The sequence below is a fragment of the Ostrea edulis genome, chromosome 2 (assembly GCF_947568905.1).
Source record: "Ostrea edulis chromosome 2, xbOstEdul1.1, whole genome shotgun sequence".
Classification (NCBI taxonomy): domain Eukaryota; kingdom Metazoa; phylum Mollusca; class Bivalvia; order Ostreida; family Ostreidae; genus Ostrea; species Ostrea edulis.
The window spans coordinates 53,871,723-53,898,088 of NC_079165.1; the positions used below are offsets into that span (position 1 = coordinate 53,871,723).

Below are 26,366 nucleotides of genomic sequence, written 5' to 3' on the forward strand. Positions count from 1 at the left end.
ACACAATACTGTATATATGAATGTTATTTCATCATATGTGATCAAGGTATCTTTAAAAGGTATCATCATTTCGAAAGTATCAGTTTGGTATAAATATTCAACCCTAGTCATATTGATATGCAGGAATCCGCAGATACAAGTTTCTTCAAAAGGTTCAAAGTTAATTATGTGATTATCCATTTTTTAATTCAGGATAAAGACTCCTATGTGCAATGCCTTAAAGAAGTTAAACAATATTGATGGTAAGTTGAGGTTTATGAAATTATCATTTATAGTCAAGGAATAAAAGACTTTAAAAAAGTGAATGTACTGAATTTTTTATTTGTAAACAAGCTAGTGAAATCAATTCATACTTTATTGTACTTTTTAGCTCACCTGAGCCAAAGGCTCATGTGAGTTTTTCTGATCACATTTTGTCCATTGTCCGTCCATCTTTCTGTCCGTAAACTTTTGATATTTTCGACTTTTTTCTCCATAATTGCTGGCCAATTTAATCAAATTTGCCATAAAGCATCTTTGGGTAATGGGGATTCAAGTTTGTTCAAATGAAGGAACATGCTTCCTTATAGGAACTGGTTCACGTTTTTCGAAAGAAATATTTTTCATTTGTAAAGGATATAAGCCTCTAACTGTCCATTCTGTGAGAGAAAGAACTGATCGAGGCCCATAGGGCCGAGATCAGTTCTCTCTCTCACAGAATGGACAGTTTGAGGCTTATATCCTACTTAAAACATTACATCGTTTGTTCTAAGAATGGACAGGCTCAGGTAAACCCATTGACAGTGATAATTATGAATAAAGCTATTTTTGGATTGTCTAACAATATAACCAGTCTTGCATGGAAGTCCGTTTCTTTTGTTCACTTACTGGACAGTGTCAGATAGGTAATCTTGTACTGCAGGTTTTATATTCACTCACTCTGTAGTACTGAGCCATATCAACTTGTCCTCCTCTGATGGGGAAAGCATTTTCATTGCACAATCAAAATTTAAGGATTTTAATGAAAGTACTGCGAATATTATCTTAATGAGTGTTATATTCTGGATATGGAGGGTGAGAAGGTTATGAAGCCAAATTTTTATCTGAAAGCATTGTGTTTTCGAATATTTGGATGAGGAAATTATTAACGCCAGCCAAAAGAACCTAATACACCCATCTCATGAAATTAAATGAAATTATTCATGAAAGCAAAAATAATAATTCAGAATCAGGATATGTTAATAAAGAAAACATAAAAAAAGGGTTGTGAAGAAGTTTCTGAATGTACCGTATCTCTGGATCCAGCGAAATTCAAATACAGCAAGGAAATATGTCCTTCAAATTTAAGTTTTGATGCAATATAATAATGGCCAATGGTATGAAAGAAATTGTGAATCTTAAAAGTTTGAGTAAAGAATTCTACTAAGGGGAAATATCGTTTTTAAGTGTTTCAGTGATTTTTCCGATATCTGTGTTGATTCTTACTTGTAGGAAATTCAAAATTAAATTTGTATCTCTTTGACAAATGTATTGTCTTTCTCTTATTTCCAGCCAACCTGCAGATGTCTAATAAGTTATTGGGTATACCTGGCACTGTCCAATAAGTTGACAATTACTGTCCATTGTTTTTAAGAGCGGACAGTATTTGTCCTTTCTTAAAAATAATGGACAGCAATTGTCAACTTATTGGACACCTACAGGTAACCTTTTCACTATAAGTGGACTTTCTTCTGTATAAAAGCCTAAAAAGACAAAGGATTGCATAACAAAAATGTTTTAATTGATGTTAAAAATCAAAAATATAACTCAATTAATGTTGACAACCAAAATTTTGACCATCTGAATGCAAGGATAAGAGCAATATTTAAGCTTTTGATTCTTTTATGTAAACAAAGACGCGAGTCTTTATGTAAACGAACAAACCAGTGAAACGTTAATTTTGTAATTTAAAGCATCGTCATTTTGAATAATCACAAATTTTAACTTTTATATGACACATTTTACCTAAAGTATAATTGAAATGTGATATATATGATAATCTTGGATCAGTTTATTTTGAAAACTTTGTAAACAACACAAATCAATCTTTGTTTTCAAAACAAATAATAAACTCTCTATAATGGGCTGTCATGATGAATAATCTTAATTTTTTGTGAAACCTTCTAAACATATTAGACTGTAGATTTTGATCAGTTAAAGTGAAAAACAAAATTTGGAGGAAAATCGTGAATCAGTCCCTTTGAAAGGGGAGAAAATCTTCTTAAGAACCACTGCACTAGAAAAGTGGAAATATACATAAAAGCTTCCTGACATGGTACAGATTCAAGTTTGTTAAAACCATGTCACACAGGGTTAGGGTGGGGCCACAATAGAGGATCCAAATTCTGCATGCGAATATATGGAGAAAATCTTTAAAAATCTTCTCAAGAACCACTGGGCCAGAAAAGTGGAAATTTACATGGAAGCTTCCTGACATAGAGCAGGTTCAAGTTTATTAAAATCATGGCCCCCGGGGGTAGGATGGGGCCACAATAAGGAATCAAAAGTTGTATATTCGAATATATAAAATCTTCCAAAAATCTTATTCTCAAGAACCACTGGACCAGAAAAGTGGAAATATACATGAAAGCTTCCTGACATGGTACAGATTCAAGTTTGTTAAAACCATGTCACACAGGGTTAGGGTGGGGCCACAATAGAAGATCCAAATTCTGCATGTGAATATATGGAGAAAATCTTTAAAAATCTTCTTCTCGAGAATCACTGGACCAGAAAAGTGAAAATTTACATGAAAGTTTCCTGACATAGATTATATTCAAGGTCAAGGCAAGATCTTTCAACTCATACCATGATGTATGACCTTGGGACTTTTGTCTTTATCAGAACAGCAAGGTCATGTTAGTCATTAGGGCTGGGACGATTCAGGGTTAGCTCGATTCGGTTCGGTTTCGATTCAGAACAGCACGGTTCGGTTATTTTCGATTCGGTTCATGTTAGGTCCAATTTACCTAATTACAGCACAAAAATTAACAATTTTAATGAGTAACATATTTGATTTGATTTTATTAAAGTTGTATAACTATATGTCGTCATTTGTGAACATCATATCTATTTATAATGGCATTTTTTAACTTTGCTAAAAAAAAGAAGAAAAAAAAAGAAACGCTGACAGTCTATTATTTTGTTTAATATTAATGTGGTGCATAAGTTTTGGATTATTAAACAAATCTATAGTGAATCTAAAATGTATATGATATTGTTTTCATTGATATGTAAAAATTCAACAATTCTATCAATTGAGAGTTTTGAAAATCTCTCCTTTATTGATTTACTTCTCTAATTTTAACTGTGAAATCTCTGTCATTACCTATGATGTTGATTTCACTCCACCACTGACAGAAATGCAATATGTCATGTAAAGATAAACTGCAATGATCGTAAGGACCATATTTTGTTGGTATCTGAGTGGTGAAAATGCTAACTCTCAACACAGTAGTGATTTAAATCTCTGTTGCATAAATAACCACATGTTCTTCACATCACTCGGACGCCATATTTGTTGTTTTGGTGTATGTAAAATCTAAACAGAACCGAAATCCGGAATTTGTAATCGGTGCATCGAATCGAATGGTATGAATCACGGTGCACCGAAATTTTCGGTGCACCGCACAGCCCTATTAGTCATATTGATGTTGAAGCATATCCTTGTTATGTGAATTCATTTTCTATTATGTTATGATCCTTTGGGGCTAGGGTGGGGCCACAATATGGGGTCAGAAATCTTCTTGGAAATAATGATTGATAAAAATTCTTTTAAAAATTAGAACTGCTGAACAATGGCAGGGCCAAGGTGACTCAGGTGAGCGATGTAGCCCACAGGCCTCTTGTTTTATTATACAGATCATAAATCAGAGTCCTCAGAAAGAGTGCCAGATAAAATCTGTGTGGAAATGACTCCAAAAACCAATGCTGCTTGGTCATTTGTCCAGGAACTTGCCACAAATCCTAGACTTAGAATGATATTGAAGGGGGATAGAAAACTTTCCTCAGTCATGAACTACCTGGCTTGTAAATGGAAACCATATAGAGTAAAACTTGTATCCTTGTAATTCTGACATAATGGAAACTAGATTCACACTGTAGTCTCGTCCTCCTTTAAATGATGGTTGCTGCAATGCTGTTATTTCTGGACAATGAATGTAATTTTTAGGTAGTCTGAATCTCTCAGATGACTTATTGCTGTTTGTGATTGTTCGTTGTCATGTGTCTTTTGAATATTTTTGACTGTTCAGAAGCTGCATGGCAAATTTTTACTAAAACTGCTTTAGAACATTTTGGATAGGAAACAAAAGTTATGAATTTTGTAGTAAGTCTGTACCAGTTTAAGAAACTCGGGAAAAATTTCACATGGACCTGCAAGGCTGACTAATCCAAAGTTTTTCAGCCCTGCTTTAAACCAACAAGTGCACAGAGTTGATGCATGTAATAATTATGTAAATATATAGTCGGTCTAACTTTTCAAGAATTTGTTGACAATTTCAAATCAAGAACAGAGAAGATGCATTCCAGAGAAAAGTAGTCCCGCATGCTGAGTGCAGATGAACTTGGGACGAATTTTTTTTTTACTAAGAAATCAAACAAATTTTTCATCCAATCACCATCATTGTTAAGTCGTCACTTTAAAAGTTATTAAATGATATCTTTATACTAATAATAACAGAAGGTACTTAGCTTGAAATGACACCGAATGATACCTCTTTGAGAATGTTGGCCTTATGAGCTTTCAGGGAATATGTGATTCAAATGTATTTACTACTGTTCTCTTTTACGATAATTTATCTACAAAACCATGTATGGCATGATTGCAATCATTGCCTCTTATACGAAAACTGCAACAGAACAAGGCACAACAGCTTGATTTTCTGTTTCACACTGATCCCACACAGTATCTGTGTTAGCACTAGTGTTGTATTATCTCTAGCCACTGGCTAATTGGGTCCAATTTTCAATAGCAATATTTCATTTTGATTAGCCACACTAAATTTTAAAAAAAAAGAAGAAGGAATTTGATATGGTTCAAAGGTTCTCGAGAGGGACGTTAAACGATCTACAATCAATCACTTGATCACGGTCATGTTTTTTTCAAGAACGGTGCCATTTTGTTACTCAATAGTTGATACGGCACATTCCAATTATCACTCCTGTCCTCACCTGTCGCAATTCGAAGTACAAAACAGAAATGTAAGTAGAAAAATCTTGTTTGCTAAAGTGGCAAGTAAGGCATGAAATTACTTTGCCACTTGCAGTTTACAACCGCCATATGTTAAATATATACAATGTTTTTCACAAAAATATTATGAAAATATTACTTTGTTAACAAAATGAAAAACTTTAATTGAAGATGTTTCGGGATTTCATGTGCTGTTGGAAGATACTGTATAGGGGTAAAATGAATTGTGGTGAAAATATTTCCAATATTCATGGTCTAGACAAATCTGCAAATTCAAGAAATTGTGAATAAATTTTATTAAAAAGATGTTTCATTATTTCTTAGTTCACTTAGACTACCTGAAAATATTGAGATTTTACTTAGTCAGTATGCAAGACACCTCGCCTACAAATGCAGCTGTCTATAATTACGTACCGCATTTCCTTTATTTTTGATTGTTATGGGGTTTTTTTATGCGCCCGTCGAAGATGGGACGTATTATGGTATGGTGTCATCTGTCTGTCTCTCCAGACCTAGTGGACAGGATACAGACTGAACAGAAAGCTCCAGGAGTTTACAACATGGTACATTTGATCACCATGATGAGAGGAAGGTGCCTATCGTTTATCAAGATCAAAGATCAAGGTTGTAGTATCACTAAGTAGGAAAACCTTGTGGGTAGGATACAAACCAAACCATAAGCTCCAGGATATTACAACTTGGTAAATTTGATTACCATGATGAGAGAAAGATGCCTATTGTTTTTCAAAGTTAAGGTTGCAGTATAATTTAGTAGGAAAACCTTGTGGGTAGGATACAGACCAACCCATAACCATACGCAGAAGATGCCTATTATTTATCAAGGTCAAGGTTGCGGTATCACTTAGTAGGAAACCTTGTAGGCAGTATACAGACCCAACTGTTGGGGCTAGGACTGTCAAACTTAGTACACATACATCTTATTTATGTCAAGTGGAGGATACCTATTGTATCTCAAGGTCAAAGGTCAAGGTCGTAGTAGCAGGATACAAACTGAACCGTTGGGGCTAGGACCATCAAACTTGGTACACATGCACCTTATGCCAAATGAAAATATTACATAGAGAGTACATGATTTGTCTGTTTTTACAATGCAAAAAAAGTATGTCACACCCTGATGATTGCTGATACTACCTTAAGCCAAGTTTTACAAATCATGGTGTAAGAAAAACACCCTATGTTAGCTTTTCACGGTTGTATTATGTACTGTTAGCTGTAGTCATAATTATTATACCCCCCGCAACAAGTTGGGGGGTATACTGGAATCGGGCTGTCTGTCCGTCCGTCTGTAGATGCAATGGTTTCCGAGCTCTAAAGCATTATCCTTTCCACCTACAGTCACTATATCATATATATAGACTACCCATGGGATGAAGATGTTCCCTATCGATTTTGGGGTCAAAGGTCAAGCGCACTGGACATCAAAGTAGCAATATGGTTTCCGGGCTCTAAAGCGTTATCCTTTCCACCTACCGTCACCATATCATACATATGGACTACCCATGGGATGAAGATGTTCTCTATCAATTTTGGGGTCAAAAGGTCAAAGGTCACGCGCACTGGACATCAAAGTAGCAATATGGTTTCCATTTAAATTCTTTAACGGCTTTTTTCATCGCATGGAGATGCTGTGTTCCTAGATACCTTTTGGATCATAATACTGAAGTTTTACCTATTACCAACACCCTTTGGGAGATTGGGGTAAGCGGGGAGCATTGCTCACAGTACCTCTTGTTTGGAACCAGTTCGGAATGAATAGGATCTTGATCAATCTTATGATGTGGCTGGCATTTGCATTAATTATGGGTTCAAAGTGATATCCTTGTACAACAATCTCCAGCCCTCATCCAAAAACTCCTCCAATTGTGAAATAAATCATCTATGGGCTTGCTTTTCTCTTCATTCACAAATCTGATTGTGGTAATTGGGTAACAATTTTCTATTTCAGGTACCTTTGCACTCTGATTTCTTGGAGTTAATATCATTGTAAAAAAGCCTTTTTATGAGAAGTCTATGAAACGAAGTTAAGAGAAAAAGTATTGTTAAAAATTGTGTTCTATGGCCTTTGATTTATTGCCTCATATACAATATAGGTGACTCTCAATGGCTTGAACTTTTTTTTGTCATAGTGAAATCATGGTCTGTTTTTTTCTCTATATACAAGTAAGCAATTAGAACTTTTGATCTCTTGAAATTCTTGATATCTTGAAGTGTTTTTAGCTCATGAAAAGTTTATGAGAATTCTTTGGTATGTCTCTAAATCATTTTCTCAAGATTACTCTCATTCTCATATAAGATAAACTTCTTGTGTTGTTAACATCAAGTCAATTACATGAAAAAATTTGAAGGTAAATGTGTCAAAACAATCCTAGGATGTTGTCGGTATGCAATCTGGGACCTATAGAATCTTAACCATAATGGTTGGACCTTTAATTTCTGGTCTGGTTTGACTAAACCTTCAATCTCTTTGAAGTTTTATCAAGGTCCCTTGAACATTTGAGTTATGGAGAGTCACCTGTATGATGAAACAGATATGTTTGCAAAACATATCAAGCTGAATTACAATGGCTGAAAAATGTTCCTGAAAGATTCCTAAACATACCTTAGAAAGAGAGCTTGGATGGAGAGAATGACATGAACACTGTTTTGAAAGTTTACCCTCATAGAGAGTGCACAGTTGTACCTGTTTCACTGCACTCCATCAAGGAAACCAAAATCAACCTGGCATTCAATCACTACAAATACAATGTCAAAAGTAAGTCAATTTTAACTTGCATGAGACATAGGCTCTAGTGAGCTATTCTGTTTAAAATTTGCCTGTCGTTGTTGTAATCTTTTCACATTTTCTCCAGAACCAATGGGCTTTAAACCAAACTTACCACAAAATATCTTTTGGTAATGGGGATTCATGTTTGATAAAAAGGAAATGTGTGTCCCCCACTGCAAGAGGAGATGATAAAGAAAAAGTCAAAATAGGGTGGGATGTTTTATCTACCGTATATACAGTACACGACACGAGTTTTATGCGTGTTCCACGCAACGCGGTGGAACAAATTTGCCCCAAACACGGTGGACCTTTAAAATTGTCGGCACCTTTGAAGTCCTATTTTTCCGCGCGAGCTAGACATTGAAGTCCACGGAGGATCTCCATGGATGCCACCGCGCATCTCCGTGGATGTCACCTGTACCTCCGTCGATGCCACCGTGTACCTCCGTGTGATAAAACAAAGAAATAATTTCCGAAATGATTCACCCCAAAAACCTTTTCGCTTAGCCAGCGTGCATGCCCCCACCCCATTACTTATTTAGAAATTAACTATCAATCATTCAATTCATGTAATTGTTGTTTAATGATACGTTGGTGTTTTCGGTACATATCCGTATGTAGACTTCCCTACAGACGTTCACGCCGACATCCTGTATATAAACACCTGTGTTATTCCTACCACTCGTTGATACATTGTTTCACGGCACGTGCAGCACAATTTCACCAAATAAAAGAAGGGTCATGAACAACGACAATCACATGCCAGTAATTTCAATTTGATAAATATCAGTTCAAAGAAATGTGTACCATAAGCAATGGTTTATTTTTACATAAAGTTTTCATTGTAATTAGGAATATGTGATTAAGGTCAGCTGTATACATGTACATGTTTACATTGGAGATGAATTTCATTATGTACTCAACTGTGAAGCAAAGAGTCAAATTTTAATCACCTAAACAAATAAATATTAAGAATATCTTTACTTTTAAACAAACCTTTAGAAAACTCCGTACTTTCATTAAGAAAATAATAAAATAAAATGTGCTCCCCTGCCTAGAATGCCCATACTTCACATTAATAATAACACAGTTTTTTTAGTTGTTGTTTTTTTTCTTCTAACTTGATAAATACTTTATTACACACATGTATTATTTACTAAATATATACAGCTTTTTGTCTTTATATTTTTGTATACCATTGCATAATGGTGATGAGATCCAATAAATTGAATTGAGTACATGTAGTCTTGAAATATCACAAAGTATAGAGTTGACAACCATTGAAATAAAAATGCAGACGTTTTCTCGTTTATTCAGTAACTCAATCACTTGCGCGTCTTCTGAATGAAAGTTGTAAAACAAACGTACTAGGTTTTGGTCAGTTATAACATAATACGGGGGTAAAATTCATCTCATCTCCACTAGCAATGGGTTTTGAGTCAACTGTGCCTTTGTGGACGAATAATCTCGGCTAGCGAAGATGGAAAAAAAGCCTAGATAGTCCGCTTGCATTAACATGTATTATGAAGGTGAAATCGAAGAATTATCCAGTAAATCCAATGATGTTGCAGTATATATAGCATGTATATATTTTATTTTTGATTGAGAGGGAGATGGACAGCTAAGCACGTAACATCGTTTTAGAAGGGGGAGGGGGACTCATTCATTAGTCCTAACCCGGACCAGCCGAAAAATTTAACATGTAAAGAAAACAAAATGGGAAATAAAAAACAATATCAGAATGAAAGGGGATGGATAATTAATCAGAAAGAAATTGTACTTTCAAGATTTATATTGAACGTATTAAACTTCCCGTATCTGCATACATTCATGAATATTATAATCAATGATTACCAATGCTCTCTCTCTCTCTCTCTCTCTCTCTGTTGCTTTCATTATCTAATGCATCTAAAGATTAAATTAAAGATTTTAATAATCGATAGCGTATATGAATAAAAGCAAATAATCGTTAAGTCATTTCTGTTTATATTGATATTAGTCTTTTTTCATGAACTAGTTGCATTTGACACCGAGGATTTACATTGTTAAATATTGATTACAAGCACGTAGAATCGGAGAGGGTGTAATTTGAAAACTTGAAAGTTAAGGATTTAGCCTTGTAGCTTGTAGCGACCTACCCACTGCACGATTTAAGAAATTGAAGTCGGAAGGGGGAATTGAGACAGTTTCAGACTACTACCCCCCCCCCCCCCCCCCCCCCCACACACACACACACACACACACACACATGCTCCCAATTTAAGGTTTTCGTAATCGGACAATTTAAACACCATTTTGTTGTTGTTATTTTATTGCTTGTCAAGAAATTTACACAACTTAACCGGCAATATACCCCTTCTGATACATTGAAAAATATAAGTAATGTTAGCACGGGGCTCTATAAAGTTCAATCTGCAGTTTGGTCATACTTCGTGATTCAATAAATTATTCAAAGTAAAAAAATGTTTGTCGGGTTAGCGGTACTATGATGTATGACTATAACAATGACCTGTGTATAACTTGTACATTCCATGCAAATTCGAAGGGATTTTCGCCTCAGTAGAACAATGGGGGTCAGCTAATCCGTGTATTTGAAATCAACAGAAGTACTTAGCTTCTTGCGGAAAGTGTGAAATATATTGGGTCGGCGCAAGATACCCGTGATCTTAGACTAGATCTGATATCGCGCCGACCCAATATATTTCACACTTTTCATAAGAAGTCAAAACCCAAACTAGCTAACTGTAATTTAGTTATACTGTGACAAAGACCCTAGGAATTTGCATGGTATATACTTATTATACAAAAATCATTGCATTATCCAGACACTCCCGATGAACATTTTTTTTTTTATGAAAACCTCTATCAAAGTACATCGAACATAAGTCTCGGTCAAATGTAATTAACTCGGGATTTTAAAAATGAATCATTCGATGGTTTGTATTTTTGCTTCTATTAATTACGTAATAAATTAATTCCAATTTGTTAATCATTGACAATGCTCTAATTTCTATATTGGATCAAGTTATATTTGTCAAGATGCATATTAACACAATATGATGGAAGTAATTATGTTAAACAGCGCATTTGTCAGAGAGAGAGAGAGAGAGAGAGAGCACATCGGTAATTATTAAATATCCCTATCACATGTTGTACATGTATGTTTTTCATTTACTGAATATACTAATTCGCATTCAAAACAGGAATTGCCTGCAAGTACGCATTATTTAAACATAGAATATAAGAATATTTTAATGAAGAAAGAAGACTATTAAAGAAAAAATTTCAAAACCAGGTTTTTTTTAAAAAACATAATATATAGTGTTTGGTATCGTTGGCATTGGCTCAAAATGCTGAAAAACAATATAAGTATCAGGAGGGAAAATATTGACATTTTTTTTCTTTTCTTAAAATTCCAACCTTATCTTGATTATTTGGCCTGCGGCACATTTTCACATCTCCCGCAAGACGCCCGTGGCCAGAACAAAGCTCTTAGCAGCTGTGTGTATTTGCAAATAACACACACCGTGGAACACGGAGGACACGGTGTATCTCCGTGGATTTTCCACCATGGTCATTCCACGATGGGGTGTATAAAACTCGTGTCGTGTACTGTATATTCTCAGATATTAAAATCAATCCCTGAGCTGAAAGCTCATATGAGGTATTCTGAGAGAGCTCCCCCCCCCCCAAAAAAAAGATGTGTTTCTTCCATAAATTTTCAACATTTTCGACTTCTCCAGAACCACTGGACCAATATTTCAATCAAACTTGACACAAATCAGTCATTGGTAAAGGGGATTCAAATTTGATCAAAGGAAGGAGGGCCAGATAATAAAAGAAATAGGTTGGGGTTATTTGAAAATTTTCTTTTCAAGAACCATTGGGTCAGAAAAGTTGAAACTTCATGAAAGCTTCCTGACATAGTGTAGATTCAAGTTTGTTCAAATCATTGCCCCTGGGGGTAGGATGGGGTCACAACAGGGGATCAAATTTTTACATGAAAGGTGAAGAGAACGAACAGTGATCAATCTTTTAACTCCCATAAGCAATACAAAATAGATAGTTGGGCAAACACAGGTGGGATCAGGTGCCTAGGATGAGTAAGCATCCCTTGTCGACCGGTCACACCTGCTGTGAGCCCCATATCTTGATCAGGTAAACAGAGTTATTCGTAGTCAAAATCAGTGTGCCAAGAACGGTCTAACAATCGGTATGAAACACGTCAGACAGCATTTGACCCAATGATAGGTGATATTGGCAAACTTGATCGTTATAACGACCATAGAATTTGCAAAATGCTGACTTTAAACGAGACTGTTGAAACCCCTGCACCATCAACTTGTTTGTCAGTAGCCTACATCTAGATATATAGCAAAAATCTTCTCAAGAACAACAGGGCTATGAGAAGTCATGTTAATATGCAAGCAACCCTTGGTAGTGTAGATTAAAGTTTGTTCAAATCATGGGCCCGGGGGGTAGGATGGAGCCACAATAGGGGAACAAAGTTTTACATTGGAATACAGAGGAACTTTGTTTTTAAGTTTATGGTTTATTACATTTGACTATTTATTACTTTGGAATATTTAAAAAAGCACAAATCATTTCTTAACAAAACTATATAAATTAGATATGGTTTTTGTGTTGGCCTAAGATGCCATGATTAAGTATTACCTTGTAAAAATTCGACAAAAATATGATAACCCTCAGCATATTCAATGTTCATTAAAATAATTGCCCTACAATCAGCTGTTCACACCTGGGCTATCAGTGGGTAAATTTCCTAGTCTATTAGGAGATTTATGACACTTGACTAATCATGCTTTGACAGATTTAGAGGATTCCCTCATATCAAAGCCATTGATAAACAATTACATGTAAATATTATTTATTATTAAATGTTTGATTAAACTCAATAAAATTTACTTCAACAAATAGCTTGGGTATCAGAAATGATTAAAGCAAAATTTGAATTTTAGTCCCTTCATTGTTACCAGAAACGAACATCATATTTCTGATAAACTCTTGTGTAATCAGTGAGGGTTTCAGCTCATTGATAGAATCTCCTGACTCTAGTCATTAAACACAGCTGGGTCTATTCTTAGAGACACTATAAGTAAATCAGAAATACTTTCCACACTGCACTTTATTCACCATCTGCCCAGTCAACTTCCTTACACACAAAGTACCTCCTTTTACTGAAGAGTCATTAACTAAGATCTAGAGTTAAGAGTTATCTCTCTTGTCATATTAAATTATAGAACATATTAACACTAGTTATACCCCTGCAACAAAGTTGTGGGGGATATACTGGAATCGGGTTGTCCGTCTGTCTGTAGACGCAATGGTGTCCGGGCTCTAAAGCGTTATCCTTTCCACCTACAGTCACCATATCATACATATGGACTACCCATGGGACAAAGATGTTCCCTATTGATTTTGGGGTCAAAGGCCAAATGCACTGGACATTGAAGTAGCAATTTGGTTTCCGGGCTCTAAAGCGTCGTCCTTTCCACCTAGTCACCATATCATACATATGGACTACCCATGGGACGAAGATGTTCGAATTCCCTATCGATTTTGGGGTCCAAAGGTCAAGTGCACTCCTAGAGAAGAGACTACCCAAGGTTTTGTCATGCCCTTTCTTTTTTACCCTCAGGAAAGAGGTAATTTATACCTATTAATAACACCGTTTAGGAGATTGGGTAAGGGGGGGGTGCCGAACTGATCACTTGAGCACTTAAAATTATGGCGATTTACAAAGTGCCGCAAAGAACAAACCTTAAAACCAAACCAAACGCATCTTCACAAATCAAGGTTATTAATTCGTTACCTTGCACTAACCCTGAACATCAATCGCCATTCAAAACATGGGCTTGAGATGGAGCATATGATTGGTTTGCAGCCTATAGCGTGGAGCCAATCAAACATCATTGAAAATACAATTTTAAAAAAGAATATGATTTCCTCTTTTTTCCTTTTGAAAAAAATTGGAATTTATTTTTTATTTTCTTTTGGCAGTGCAAAATTTTTTCACCAAATATATAAGTCTCATAAAAGGTCATATTTATGACAGTGTAAAATGACTAAGTCCAAATTGAGTACAAAAAGAGTACAAAAATTTTTCACCAAATATATAAGTCTCATAAAAGGTCCTATTTATGACAGTGTAAAATGACTAAGTCCAAATTGAGTACAAAAAAGTACACCCTTTATTTGACTTATTTTGCCAAAAAATATAAGTTCCAATAAATGTCATTTTCAGTACACAGGAAAAAAACTAAGTTGAGATTTAGCTCAGAAAAAGCATGATTGAAAAAAAACCCTGAGTCCTAAACAGTACAGAAAAAGTACACTGGATAAAAAGAAAGTCCAAAATAAGTAAATAAAAAAAAAAGTCACCAGCTTTCATAGGCAACCTGGTCTAGTACAAGAAAATTATACTTTTCTGACCTTTGACTAAAATATACAATTTTTTATGGTATAAAAGTATCATTAAAGTATACTTTGGTGTACTATTTTTTGGTATGGGTGGGCTCTTTTGTCATATATCGGGGAACATTTTTCGAAATCGGGATTTCTGCGGGTTTTGCTTTCCCAATTGGGAAAGCGGGAATCATGCTTAAAATCAGGAGAATCCTGCCTAAATTGTGAAAATTTGGCATGTATGCATCTGAATTTATTTTTTGTTCATATACATGATTTTCTACACAATTTTTAATTATTATTTTTCGTATTTTCAGAATCATCTACAATATCTAAGGGTAAGAAAACTGAAGCAATAGTCCCAATTCCTGTTTGTGACAATTCTGTTGATGGTGTAGAATCAGTATTAGGTAAAACATTTGATTCACCCAAGTTAAGCAAGGGCAGTAAAGACTCTGCTAAAACTGACTGTGGGTCAGCTTTTACAGTGACTGTTGGTGCAATTGTTGAAGGGGACAATGCTATGTTCCCAGACACACTTTTATCCCCCTCCCAAAAGAAGGAGAGCAATATTTTGAATACAGAAGGAAGTAGTAATACAATAGAACTTTCCTGTGTTAAAGATAAGGATGGTTGTGTTCCTTTGGAAACTGACGCTGCTAATGAGCAGCAGGATGGTTGTGGAAGTGACAAGAAAACAGAGCATACAGTCGAAGAATTGGCAGATATAGAATCTCGTAAAATGAAGGAAGCACTGGAAGGGGGGTTGACCTCTGATAGGGCTGACATGACACTGGCTGAGCTGTATTTAATGTTTGGAAAGGATGGCAAACTTCGCATGGAGTATGAGTGGTATAAAGATGAAATTATTCCTCAGCATTTGTGCAACATGTTAAGAAGATTGGTGAATTTGGCTGCTATCCAGTTTGCAGACCTAAGTACAAAGGTTTGTGGATGCAACTTTTTACCTGTTATTCAAAGAGTTGGGAGATAGTATTCAGCATTATTATTAGAGCTGGGACAATTGGTCATGATCCATCATTACAACAATGCATTTTGATGCTATTGTTGGGGATATGCTATGTTGTAAATGCTGTTTTGCAAAGTATTGTACTTATTGCTAAGCAATATCAAGTTGTATAAAGAAAGTTAAAAACAATTGATGCCATTCATTGTGGCAGACATGACAGTGATAGAAATTACTAACAATTGTCAGTAGGTGAAACTGATGGCACTTGTAGATGTTAAAATGAGTATTGTAGGGATTTTTGATGAGAAGTAAATTTTAAATGCTTGTAAAGAGAAATAAATCTGCCGATCAGTGTGTCCCACTTGGTTTTCCGCTTCAAGTCCACCTGGGATGAAAGCTCAAGTGAGCATTTTTGATCACCTTTGTCTCTCGTCTGTCTCTCTGTAAAGTTTTCACTTTCTCATCTTCTTCTCCAGAACTACTGGGCTAAGGATTTTTTCCAATCAAACTTGGTACAAATCATCCTTGAACAAAGGGAATTCAAGTTTGTTCAAATAAAAAGCCCATGCCCCTTGAAAGGGGAGATAATTAAGACAAGGCAAAAATAAGGTGAGCTCATTTAAAAATCTTAAGAACCACTGGGCCAGAAAAGTTAATTTACATGAAAGCTGCCTGACATAGTGCAGATTCAAGTTTGTTTATATCATCCTCCTCCTCGGGTGAAGGGTGGGGCCACAGTAGGAGGTCAAATTTTCACATATCTGATATACATAGGAAAAATAATAAAAAATCTTCTCGAGAACCATTGGATCAGAAAACTTGAAATTTACATGAAAGCTTCCTAACATAGAGTAAATTCAAATCATGGCCTATGGGGATAGGATGCCCCCACAATAGAGGATCAAAGTTTTACATGTGGATACAGGAAAAATCTTTAAAAATCTGACATAGTGCAGATTCAAGTTTGTTCAAATGATGGCCCCTGGGTGTAGGATGGGGCCACAATAGGGGATCAAAGTTGTACATGCAGATATATAGGAAAATCTTCTCAAGAACCCTGGGCCAGAAAATTCAAAATTTCCATGAAAGCTTCCTAACATAGAGTAGATTCAAATCATGGCCTATGGGGGGAGGGTGCCCCCACAGTAGACAAAGGTTTTACATGTGGATACATAGGAAAAATCTTTAAAAATCTTCTTCCGAAGAACTGTTGCGCCAGAAATGTTGAAATTGACATGAAAGCTCCCTGACATAGAGTAGATTCAAGTTTGTTCAAATGATGACCCCTGGGTATAGGATGAGGCCACAATAGTGGATTAAAGTTTTACATGTGGATATATAGGAAACATTTTTCGCCAGGTTGCACAACGTGCATCCGGCCTATAGTATTGTGAATGGCTGGTGGGCTTCCCTGTAATAGAGTACCTACTTTGTGTAATCAACTCCTCTCACACCTCTAACTTGAGATTCCTCAAACTTTGTACAGTTGTTATAGACACATTTAAGATGTGCATGTGACTTTTTGAAAGTGATCAGACATTTTTTGAAAAATTTACATGTAGTTGAACTTTTTTAAAGCATGGTATAGTCAAAACTGCCATAGTGACCCATTGTATTAAGTGACTCACTGTCGTATGTGACCGTAAAAAATTTCCCCCAAAGCGTTGCCCTATCTATTCATTGTACCTGTATTAAACGACCACTTGAGAGACATCAAACTTGATACACTGGTACATCTTCAGGAGAAGATGACCCATATTGGTTTTGAGGTCACATAGTCAAGGGTCAAACTGGACATTGGAATAGACTGTCCACTATATATCTTGAGAACCCTTTGCTTGACAGACATCAAACTTGGTACACTGGTGCATCTTCAGGAGAAGATGACCCTTATTGATTTTGAGGTCACATGGTCAAAGGTCAAGGGTCAAACTGGACATTGGGATATACTTTCAGCTCGATATCTTGAACACTCTTTGCTTGACGGACACTAAACTTGGTACACTGGTACATCTTCACAAGAAGATAACCCCTATTGATTTTCAGGTCAAAGGTCAAGGGTCAAACTGGACTAAAGAATATACTCTCCGTTCGATATCTTAAGAACCCTTTGCTTGACAGACATCAAACTTGGTACACTGGTACATCAGGAGAAGATAATCCCTAATGATTTTGAGGTCACATGGTCAAAGGTCAAGTGTCAAACTGGACATAAGAATATACTGTCTGTTTAATATCTTGAGAACCCTTTGCTTGACAGACATCAACCTTGGTACACTAGTACATCTTCAGAGAGGGGGGAGGGGTGGGGGGCATATGTGTTTTATAAACATCTCTTGTTAGTCAAAGGAATACAAGTTCAGTTTGCATTTCAGCTGGATTGGTCCGTCAGTCGGTGAGCTACTTTAGGGTTAAAAATAGGTCAAACAGTTTTCCAGGCTTTTTCATTACGGTTACTTTATGATATTTAGTCAAAGGCTTCCTCTCGGAGGAAGACAAGTACAGTTAGCATTTCGGCTGGATTGATGCATTATGACCTTCAGTACTTTAGGGGTAGAAGTAGGTCAAACAGTTTTCCCGATTTTTTTTGGGGTATGGTCACAGGTATTGCTGTGAAATTTAGTCACAACCTGCCTCTCAGAGAAATACATAATCGGTTCACATTTTACACATTTCAACTTAATTGGTGCACCATGACCTACTTTAGTGCTTAAAGTAGATCAAATGGTTTCCTGGACTTTTTATCATCATAGATAGATGTTGCACCGAGATTTTGTCACAACTTCACTCTCAGAGAAATACTTGATCAGTTCATGCTCACTATCCGATGGGCGTATATTGTACCGTTTGCAGTACTCTTATTAATACAATACATTTATTCTAATGCATACGAAAATCCTAGGCATCTCTAGACTAAATTTCTTAAAAGCATTACATAATTGATTCTCTACCACAAATACTTCAGTAAACTCAGGTGACCTATTGCAATTGGTTGTCGTGGGTTAACGATTGAACATTTTTAACTTCTTTTTGATAACTACCAGTCCAATTCTTTTCATATTTGGCATGAAGCAAAATTGGGACAAGGGGGACATAAAGTGTAAATTTTAGGACTCCAGCAACCCTGGGGCCATAGGGGCAGGGCAAAAACTGCCCAAAAGTGACAAATTTTCAAAAATCTCAAGTACCGCACACGTGTAAGAAAAACTAAATGCATAGTGATGTAGAACAGGAAGGCCTCTACCAAAATTGTAAATTTCATGATCCCCGGAGTAGGTGTTCTGACCCCAGGGCGGAGCCAAACTTGTTGTATAGTGTTTATGTGTAAAACACTTAAATAACATCTTCTTTAGTGCTGATGATACTATATTGAAACTAAATAGATATTTAGAAAGAGCAGGTAGTCCTTTACCAAAATTGTAAATTTGATGATCTGGGGGTTAGGGGTTTTGGTATCAGGGCGGGCCAAAATGGGAAGTTATTAAATGTGTGAACAATAGACATTTTTAACTTCTTCTTGATAACTATAATTCCAATTCTTTTCATATTTGGTATGAAGCATTTTTTGGATTCAAGTTTGTTCAAATGAGGGGCAATGCCTTTCTCTAAGGGAAAATAATTATAGAGAAATAGTGAAAATACACTGACAAATCTTAAAATTCTTCTTCTCCAGAACCAGCAGGCTAATTTCAATCAAACTTGGTACAAATTATCCTTGGGTGAAGGGGATTCAAGTTTTTTCAAAAGAAGGGCTATGCCCCCTTCAAAAGGGAGATAATCACAAAAATGCTACAATAGGGTGGAGTCATTAAAAAATGTTCTCAAGAACCACTGGAAAAGTTTAAATTTACATGGCAGCTTTCTGACATAGTGCAGATTCATGTTTGTAAAAAAAGTCATGGCCCACGGGATCACAATAGGGGGTGAACATTTTACATTCAAATATAATAGACAAATTCTTAAATATGAGCCAAGGTGACTCATGGGTCCCTTATTTTCATATTGCATTACAAATGTCACATTGAGCGGGGCATTCATGTCCTATGGACATATTTCTAGTTAATGCTCAGGTGACTGATTAAGCCTGTGAGGGCCTCTTGTCAAAGCAAAGACATGGCGTCTTGTCCCTCATCATTCTGAGTTTCACATTAAGTTAAATGGATGCAGTTTCCAAGCTTATTTTGCATGATTGAACGAATATGCACACATTCATTTAATTTGTCTGAAACTGAAAGCACCCACTTTTGTGATGATGGATAGCTGAATTTTAAAATTTCTTCCAAACAGAAAATAGCAATAATCGTTATTAAAAAATTATATTGGATATGAAAGTGAGCTTTCCTGATCACCTGTTGTCTGTCATCCGTCTGTCTGTAAAGTTTTCATATTTTCGATTTCTTCTCCAGAACCACTTGGCCAATTTCAACCAAACTTGGCAAAAAGCATTCTTGGGTGAAGGGGATATTTTTTTTTTTAAATGAAGGGCCATGTCTCCTTCAAAGGGGAAAGAATCATGAAAATGCGAAAATAAGGTGGGGTTATTTAAAAATCTTCTCAAGAACCACTGTGCCAGAAAAGTTTAAATTTACAGTGGAGCTTCGTTAATCCAGACACTTTGGTTTGCAGCAAAATCATCCGGATAAATGAAGCGTCCGGATAACTGAATCACATATTTTCTATCTTTACATAAGTAACCAATATGCTTACTTTATTGATGCCTAGTGAATTAAACACATTCTATCATTGGATTTAACCATTTGCATTAGTAAATTAAATAAAATTATAGTAATATTAACATTTACATGCATTTCAAAGCACTAAAATTGAAATATACGTGTGCAGTGTGTTTGCCTATGCTTACATTGTACATGTATATTAGCACTACAAATAAATATACAAAACTGTGTACCGTATGTACTAAAACAAGTAATGAAGCACTATATGTAACTATAAATAAATAAATCATTAGTAACTAACATAATCATTTACACTTCAAACATTTCATCACACTTTAAATAGAGGCCGGTCATATTCCATCCGTCACGATTCACGGGTTCGGCGGTCTGTTAAAATAATCTTCATTGTCCAAAGTTGATTTAAAAATTTCATGTTTATCATGTCAGTTGACAACATTGTTTAACCAAAATTCCATCTGCCAGAGTTTATATTTCTTATTCTATAATAATCCAAGCCAATATCGGGGAAAACAAATTCATTTAAGCTCGTAATATTAAAATCTACTACTTCTTTGATCCAGCCACGCGCACCTATCATTTTCATGATGCGATAATAACGGAACAAAACTCAGGAGAAACCAACATTACGGGTACATACAAAATTTAATTGTCATTTTCCTTAAAATGGTAATTTTCTCACTTCTACCCAGAGTTTAAAACTTCGAAAGCAATAAAGCTCTACAACATCGTAACAAGAATCAATTGTACACAGGTACATTCTACATGCGTGACATTCTAAACATTAAAAACTTAATACGTGTGCATGAACATACATGTATATTTCACGCCAATCAACAGTATAAAATCCAAAATCTTTAGATTTGAATAAGCCAATATCAATTTACGAATCAGTACAACTGATATGTGTAGCAGTTCAATAAAACATATCATTACAGCATGATGTTTAATTTATTAATATTAGGCTATTGATCAAGACTATAAAATAATATGCTACAAATTTATTTACAAAATTCAACACTACACGCAATACAGATCTTATGTGCAAAGATTGGCAATACAATGTCTCGATCGGCATGTGCTATCTACCTGACATATCACCACACACCACCTAATTTAAGGGAGGTGTTGACAGGGTACAGGTAATCGCTTCAATTAGACAGTTTGGCTTGTTTTCTTTATAATTTACGCCTTGCTAAAATTGTCCGACACAGACCTTCCCTCAAAAAGATTACCGTCCGGATTAACGGTACAATTTTCAATGCATTTTAACATTTTGTAGTAAAAAATTACTGTCCGGAACGCGAATCTCTGGATTAATGATGCAAAATAACGTATAAAGATTCCTTTCCCTAGAAAAATTGTCCGGAAGGTGAAGCATCCGGATTAATGGCATCTGGATTACCAAGGCTCCACTGTACATGAAAGCTCCTCATATAGTGCAGATTCAAATTTGTTTAAATCATGGCCCCCCGGGGGTAGGATGGAACCACAATAGGGGATCAAAATTTGACCATGATTAGTCATATTAATGAACATGCAAGCATTCCGATATAGAGCAGATTCATATTTGATCAAGTCAAGGCCCCCAGGCAAGGGTGGAGCTAAAATAGGGATTTAGTTTTACATGAGAATATGTAGGGAATTTTTTTAAATTCTGTTCAAAAGTAGGAGGGCCACACTATATAATAATGAAATGAAAATTTTCATATATTAACTAATGATTTTTAGAATTTTACATAATACATGAATATAGTGAAAAAAAGTCTTCTAAAAAACTTCTTCTCCAGAGCATTAAGGCCATGGTAGTAATTTCTATGGTGTAGCATCCTGTATTGTGTGGAATCAAGTTTGGGGTGACATGGGGGGGGGGGGGGGGGGGGGTAAAGAAGGTATTCTAAAGAACATCAGGGCCAAGGTGACTCGGGTGAGCATTGTGGCCCATGGGTCTCTTGTTTTCTTATCATTTTATGTTGTTTGCTTGGAGTTCTGTATGGAAGCTCAACTTTACCACTATGATCTGCTTTTTAATTTTGTGTAACTTCAACTATATTCATTGTTGAAGAATATATGTGACCATGACAATTTATTTATTTCTAGAGTCCCAGTACAAATTCTCCATGTCATGCTTGTGGAATGCTGAAAAATAAATCTCGAGTCAGCAATGCTCGTGGACCAAAAAACAGATACCTACTGCCCTCAAAGTATGGAGAGCGTTTTACTGATGCCAGTACCCAAACCAGTGTCTCTCATCCTGTCCTCAAAAATGTAGATGTATGTACACATGGACAGAATACAGTTATTGACTGGGTCTGAGTACAACAGGGTCAAACAAAACTGTTTTGTTATACAGTGAAACTTCTCGAAACCGGCCCCTCAGAAAACTGGTTCTCCCTGAATATCGGCCGATTTTCAAAGTCCCAGCAAAAATCTTGACATTTCTTTACAAAGAAAGTCTTACAAAACTGGCCACCCCTGAAAACTGGACACCGGCCATTTTTAAAGTACATTTGTTAAAAACATGTGTAATTTACCCTTAACATACTGGCAACTTTTTGAAGACATGAAAATTTTGGCCAGAGGTTAATCAAGATAGTCCAGGTGTGCAGATTGTCTGACCCATGGGCCAGGTGGGAAATTATCCACTTGAGGTGTGAAAACCACAAGTGGTCTCTTTAATTTCTATTGTTTACCTGTCCTGTCAAGGGTGTTAATTGACACTTAGCTAATCCAAATGACCCCTCCAAATTCTGTACAAAATGTGAAAAACATTTAGGAACATATTGAATGAATACAGTTTCAAAGCCATATTGTTGCACCATTCTATTGTATGGATATAAGAGGTAGTTAATAAAGAAGACAAACCCATGACTGTTAATGATAATTATTAAAAGATAACTTAATTTTCTTGGTTTCTATAGACTTGAAATTCCTAGGATATATCCAAATAACAATTTCATATTTACTACTGTACTTTCGAAAAGGTCAACAAATTTGTTAATGATATAAGCAATGCATGTAAACAGAGTCTTTATAGGTAAGAGGAATTCCAATATGCCTCTGTGTTTTCTTTATGTATCGGAATCCTGTTATAGATTTTCAGTTTGAAATTAGATGATTTCAGTAAGAATATTTCTTGTTAATTACACATGTATAATTACCTGTTGGTACAAGCGGACTAATTTGATCTCTGCGGATAATTGATCATAAATCACTAGAAGAAAGGGAACAGTACCTACGTTGTGAATATTCAGATAAAATGTCTCTAAATGGTAAATTCTCGGTTAACCGGCCACCCCTCCAAACCGGCCGGTTTTTTGGGGTTTTTTCGGTACGAGAGCCGGCCGGTTTAGAGAAGTTTCACTGTACACCTTCATTTTTTTAAGGTTGTTTTTACTAGATGCACATGGTTTATTGACTTTAAACTTTTAACAAGACAGTGTAATTGTATACATTTATCAATATAACCACTAATTTAAATGAAAACATGCTCAATATACTAATTAATTGGTTTAACATTGAAAATGTTGGTTCAAAATCATATTAGTTTTATATAGGAAAAAAATTAAGGTGTATAACAATCTACTCTACTTTATCCAAAGTACCATGATATTAACAAATTGTGGACGAAATAGATCAGAAAAAATTAAATTCCTTAATTAATTTAATGACTGAAAAATACTCTGTATTGAACAATGACTAATAACTGGAAAGAATTAAAGATGTAAGATTTTGATATAATGGAAGTTACAAGATATGTTTTTAAAAATGTTTGCTGTATCTACTGATTTCACTCTATAAATGGAAATTGATTATGTTTTAATGATTCCTTGAAAATCATTGTGAAATGACTGATTCCCTGCAAAGTTTGATGAACTAATATGTTCTGCATGGAATCATGAATATTCATTCCATCGTGAGTTATCTTGTCCCTGTATACCTGAAACCAGTTTATGGTAGCAAACGAAAACAATCATGGCAAGTGGGTCCTGGTTTTAAACATTGTATTAATTTCAATCAGGTTTTAATGTTTGTATTGGTATAATAAAACAGTTAAAAGTATATATCAGCGAGGAAGACAGCAGAATTCCAGTTCCCCAAGGCAAAGCATCGGGAAATGGGCTTGCTTTCAGAGATTTGGAATCTTGCTGTCTCCTAATGATATACATATACTTTAATTGTATACTGTATTGCAGAACTCTGGTCCAAAAGATGCAGTTTTTCGAGTCCCGGTGTGCAGTCCAGCCTTCTTGCAAAGAAGCCTGGCTTTACCATCAAGAAGCAAACCAAACCAAATCAATGCAAACACTAACTTTCTTCCTGTAAGTACAAATTTACATATTGTGATTAAGAATAAGCATGAATTTGAAAACTGAACATAAAGTGATCAGGTAGAATTGCAATGAATTTCATTGACCAAACATACACTGCATGCAAAACTAAGCACTATCTACAATGTATATATTCAGCCACAAAGGGGAGTGAAAAAGATACGGACGAATCGGAAGCAGTTGTCCATACAGCGTAATATTTTACCCAAGCAGCCAATGGTGGCAGTTTTGCGTCCCTCAATGGGCCGGCAGCCCCTCCCCTTTTCTGTCTGTCCTCCGGTGAACCTGTTTAACGTGCCAAACAATGGAGTTCGACTACAACCCAGAGTCGCCACCACCACAGGTACAGTGTTTGTTCATTGAGTGTCATGTATTTTGTGTAATAGAATATGCATTGTTCTGCAAGTTGTTCTTCCAATGAAATTAAAAAATCACTTGTTCATGGTTCAGAGAAATTATAATGTTTAAGCATTATTTTTGTTTGTTTGTTATACCCGCACTTTCTATGGGTATATTGTTACCCTTATCCGTCCATCATGGTAGAGCATTTGCTTGTAACTGGGAGGTCAGGAGTTCGAATCCTGATCCGTCCATCATGGTAGAGCATTTGCTTGTAACTGGGAGGTCATGAGTTCCAATCCTGATCCGTCCATCATGGTAGAGCATTTGCTTGTAACTGGGAGGTCATGAGTTCCAATCCTGATCCGTCCATCATGGTAGAGCATTTGCTTGTAACTGGGAGGTCATGAGTTCGAATCCTGATCCGTCCATCATGGTAGAGCATTTGCTTGTAACTGGGAGGTCATGAGTTCCAATCCTGATCCGTCCATCATGGTAGAGCATTTGCTTGTAACTGGGAGTTCGAATCCTGCTCGTGTCATGGCCGCATCAAACCTTAGATTTAAACATAGGTAGTGATTGCTCCTTCACCAAACGCTTGGCATTTAGGAATCAGAATCACAAGTCTTTGGGTTATCACCTTAAAAATGGAGGTCCTGTGTCGCAGCAGGCATTGGCACATTAAAGAACTCTCATTGCTACAGCCATAGGTGCTAAGCATAGGTCTAAATTTGTGGGACTTTGCCTACAACTAATGACATCTCATTATGAGTGAAAAATTCTTAACAGATCATAAAACAAACAACCGTCCGTCCAACATTCACACTTTTTTCTTCCTCAAACTTCTCTTTTGTTTTAAAAGCAATAACCAATTCATCTTTTGGAATATGATAGGTCGTGTCTTGTGGATGTGCAATAAGGTTTCAGAATTTTCATTTTGATCCTGGGGGCCAAATGGGGGTTGAAAACATTTTTCTACAAAAACGTACAATTTACATAGTAGCCAAATAAATCATCTTTTGGAAGGTAATTGGTGGTGTCCTATATGAATTTTCATTTTCATCCTAGGGGCCAAATAGGGGTAAAAAAAAAACCTGGGTTTTTTTTTTAGCTCACCTGAGCTGCTGATTGTCTGTAGTCTGTCTGTAAACTTTTTACATTTTCGACTTCTTCTCAAGAACCACTGGGCCAATTTCAACCAAACTTAGCCAAAAGCATCCTTGGGTGAAGGGCTTTCAAGTTTGTTCAAATTAAGGGCCATGTCCCTTTAAAGGGGGAGATAATCACCAAAATGCAAAAATAGGGCGGGGTCATTTAAAAATCTTTTTCTCAAGAACCACTGTGCCAGAAAAGCTGAAATTTACATGAAAGCTTCCTGACATAGTGCGGATTCAAGTTTGTTCAAATCATGGCCCCCGGTGGTAGGATGGGGCCACAATAGTGGATCAAAGTTTTACATACAAATATATAGGAAAAATACAAATATATAGGAAAAATCTTTAGAAATTTTCTTCTCAAGAACCACTGAGCCAGAAAAGCTGAGATTTACATTAAAGCTTCCTGACATATTTCAGATTCAAGTTTGTTAAAATCATGGCACCCGGGGGTAGGA

General features: G+C 35.9%; 1 protein-coding gene across 2 annotated transcripts in view; it reads left to right on the top strand.

Annotated features, from left to right (window-relative positions):
- The window catches only part of LOC125679296 (uncharacterized), an 87,048-nt gene that overhangs the window by 35,962 nt on the left and 24,720 nt on the right, over positions 1-26,366 (top strand). Inside the window, exons 8-14 of one of the 2 annotated variants that reach the window (XM_048918408.2) lie at positions 193-242; positions 3,880-4,076; positions 7,835-7,982; positions 14,738-15,366; positions 22,185-22,358; positions 24,281-24,406; positions 24,554-24,758. In XM_048918408.2, coding sequence (XP_048774365.1) covers positions 193-242; positions 3,880-4,076; positions 7,835-7,982; positions 14,738-15,366; positions 22,185-22,358; positions 24,281-24,406; positions 24,554-24,758 — 1,529 coding nt within the window. The remainder of the gene's footprint in view (positions 1-192; positions 243-3,879; positions 4,077-7,834; positions 7,983-14,737; positions 15,367-22,184; positions 22,359-24,280; positions 24,407-24,553; positions 24,759-26,366) is intronic. The other variant, XM_056154440.1, reaches the window with a different exon arrangement.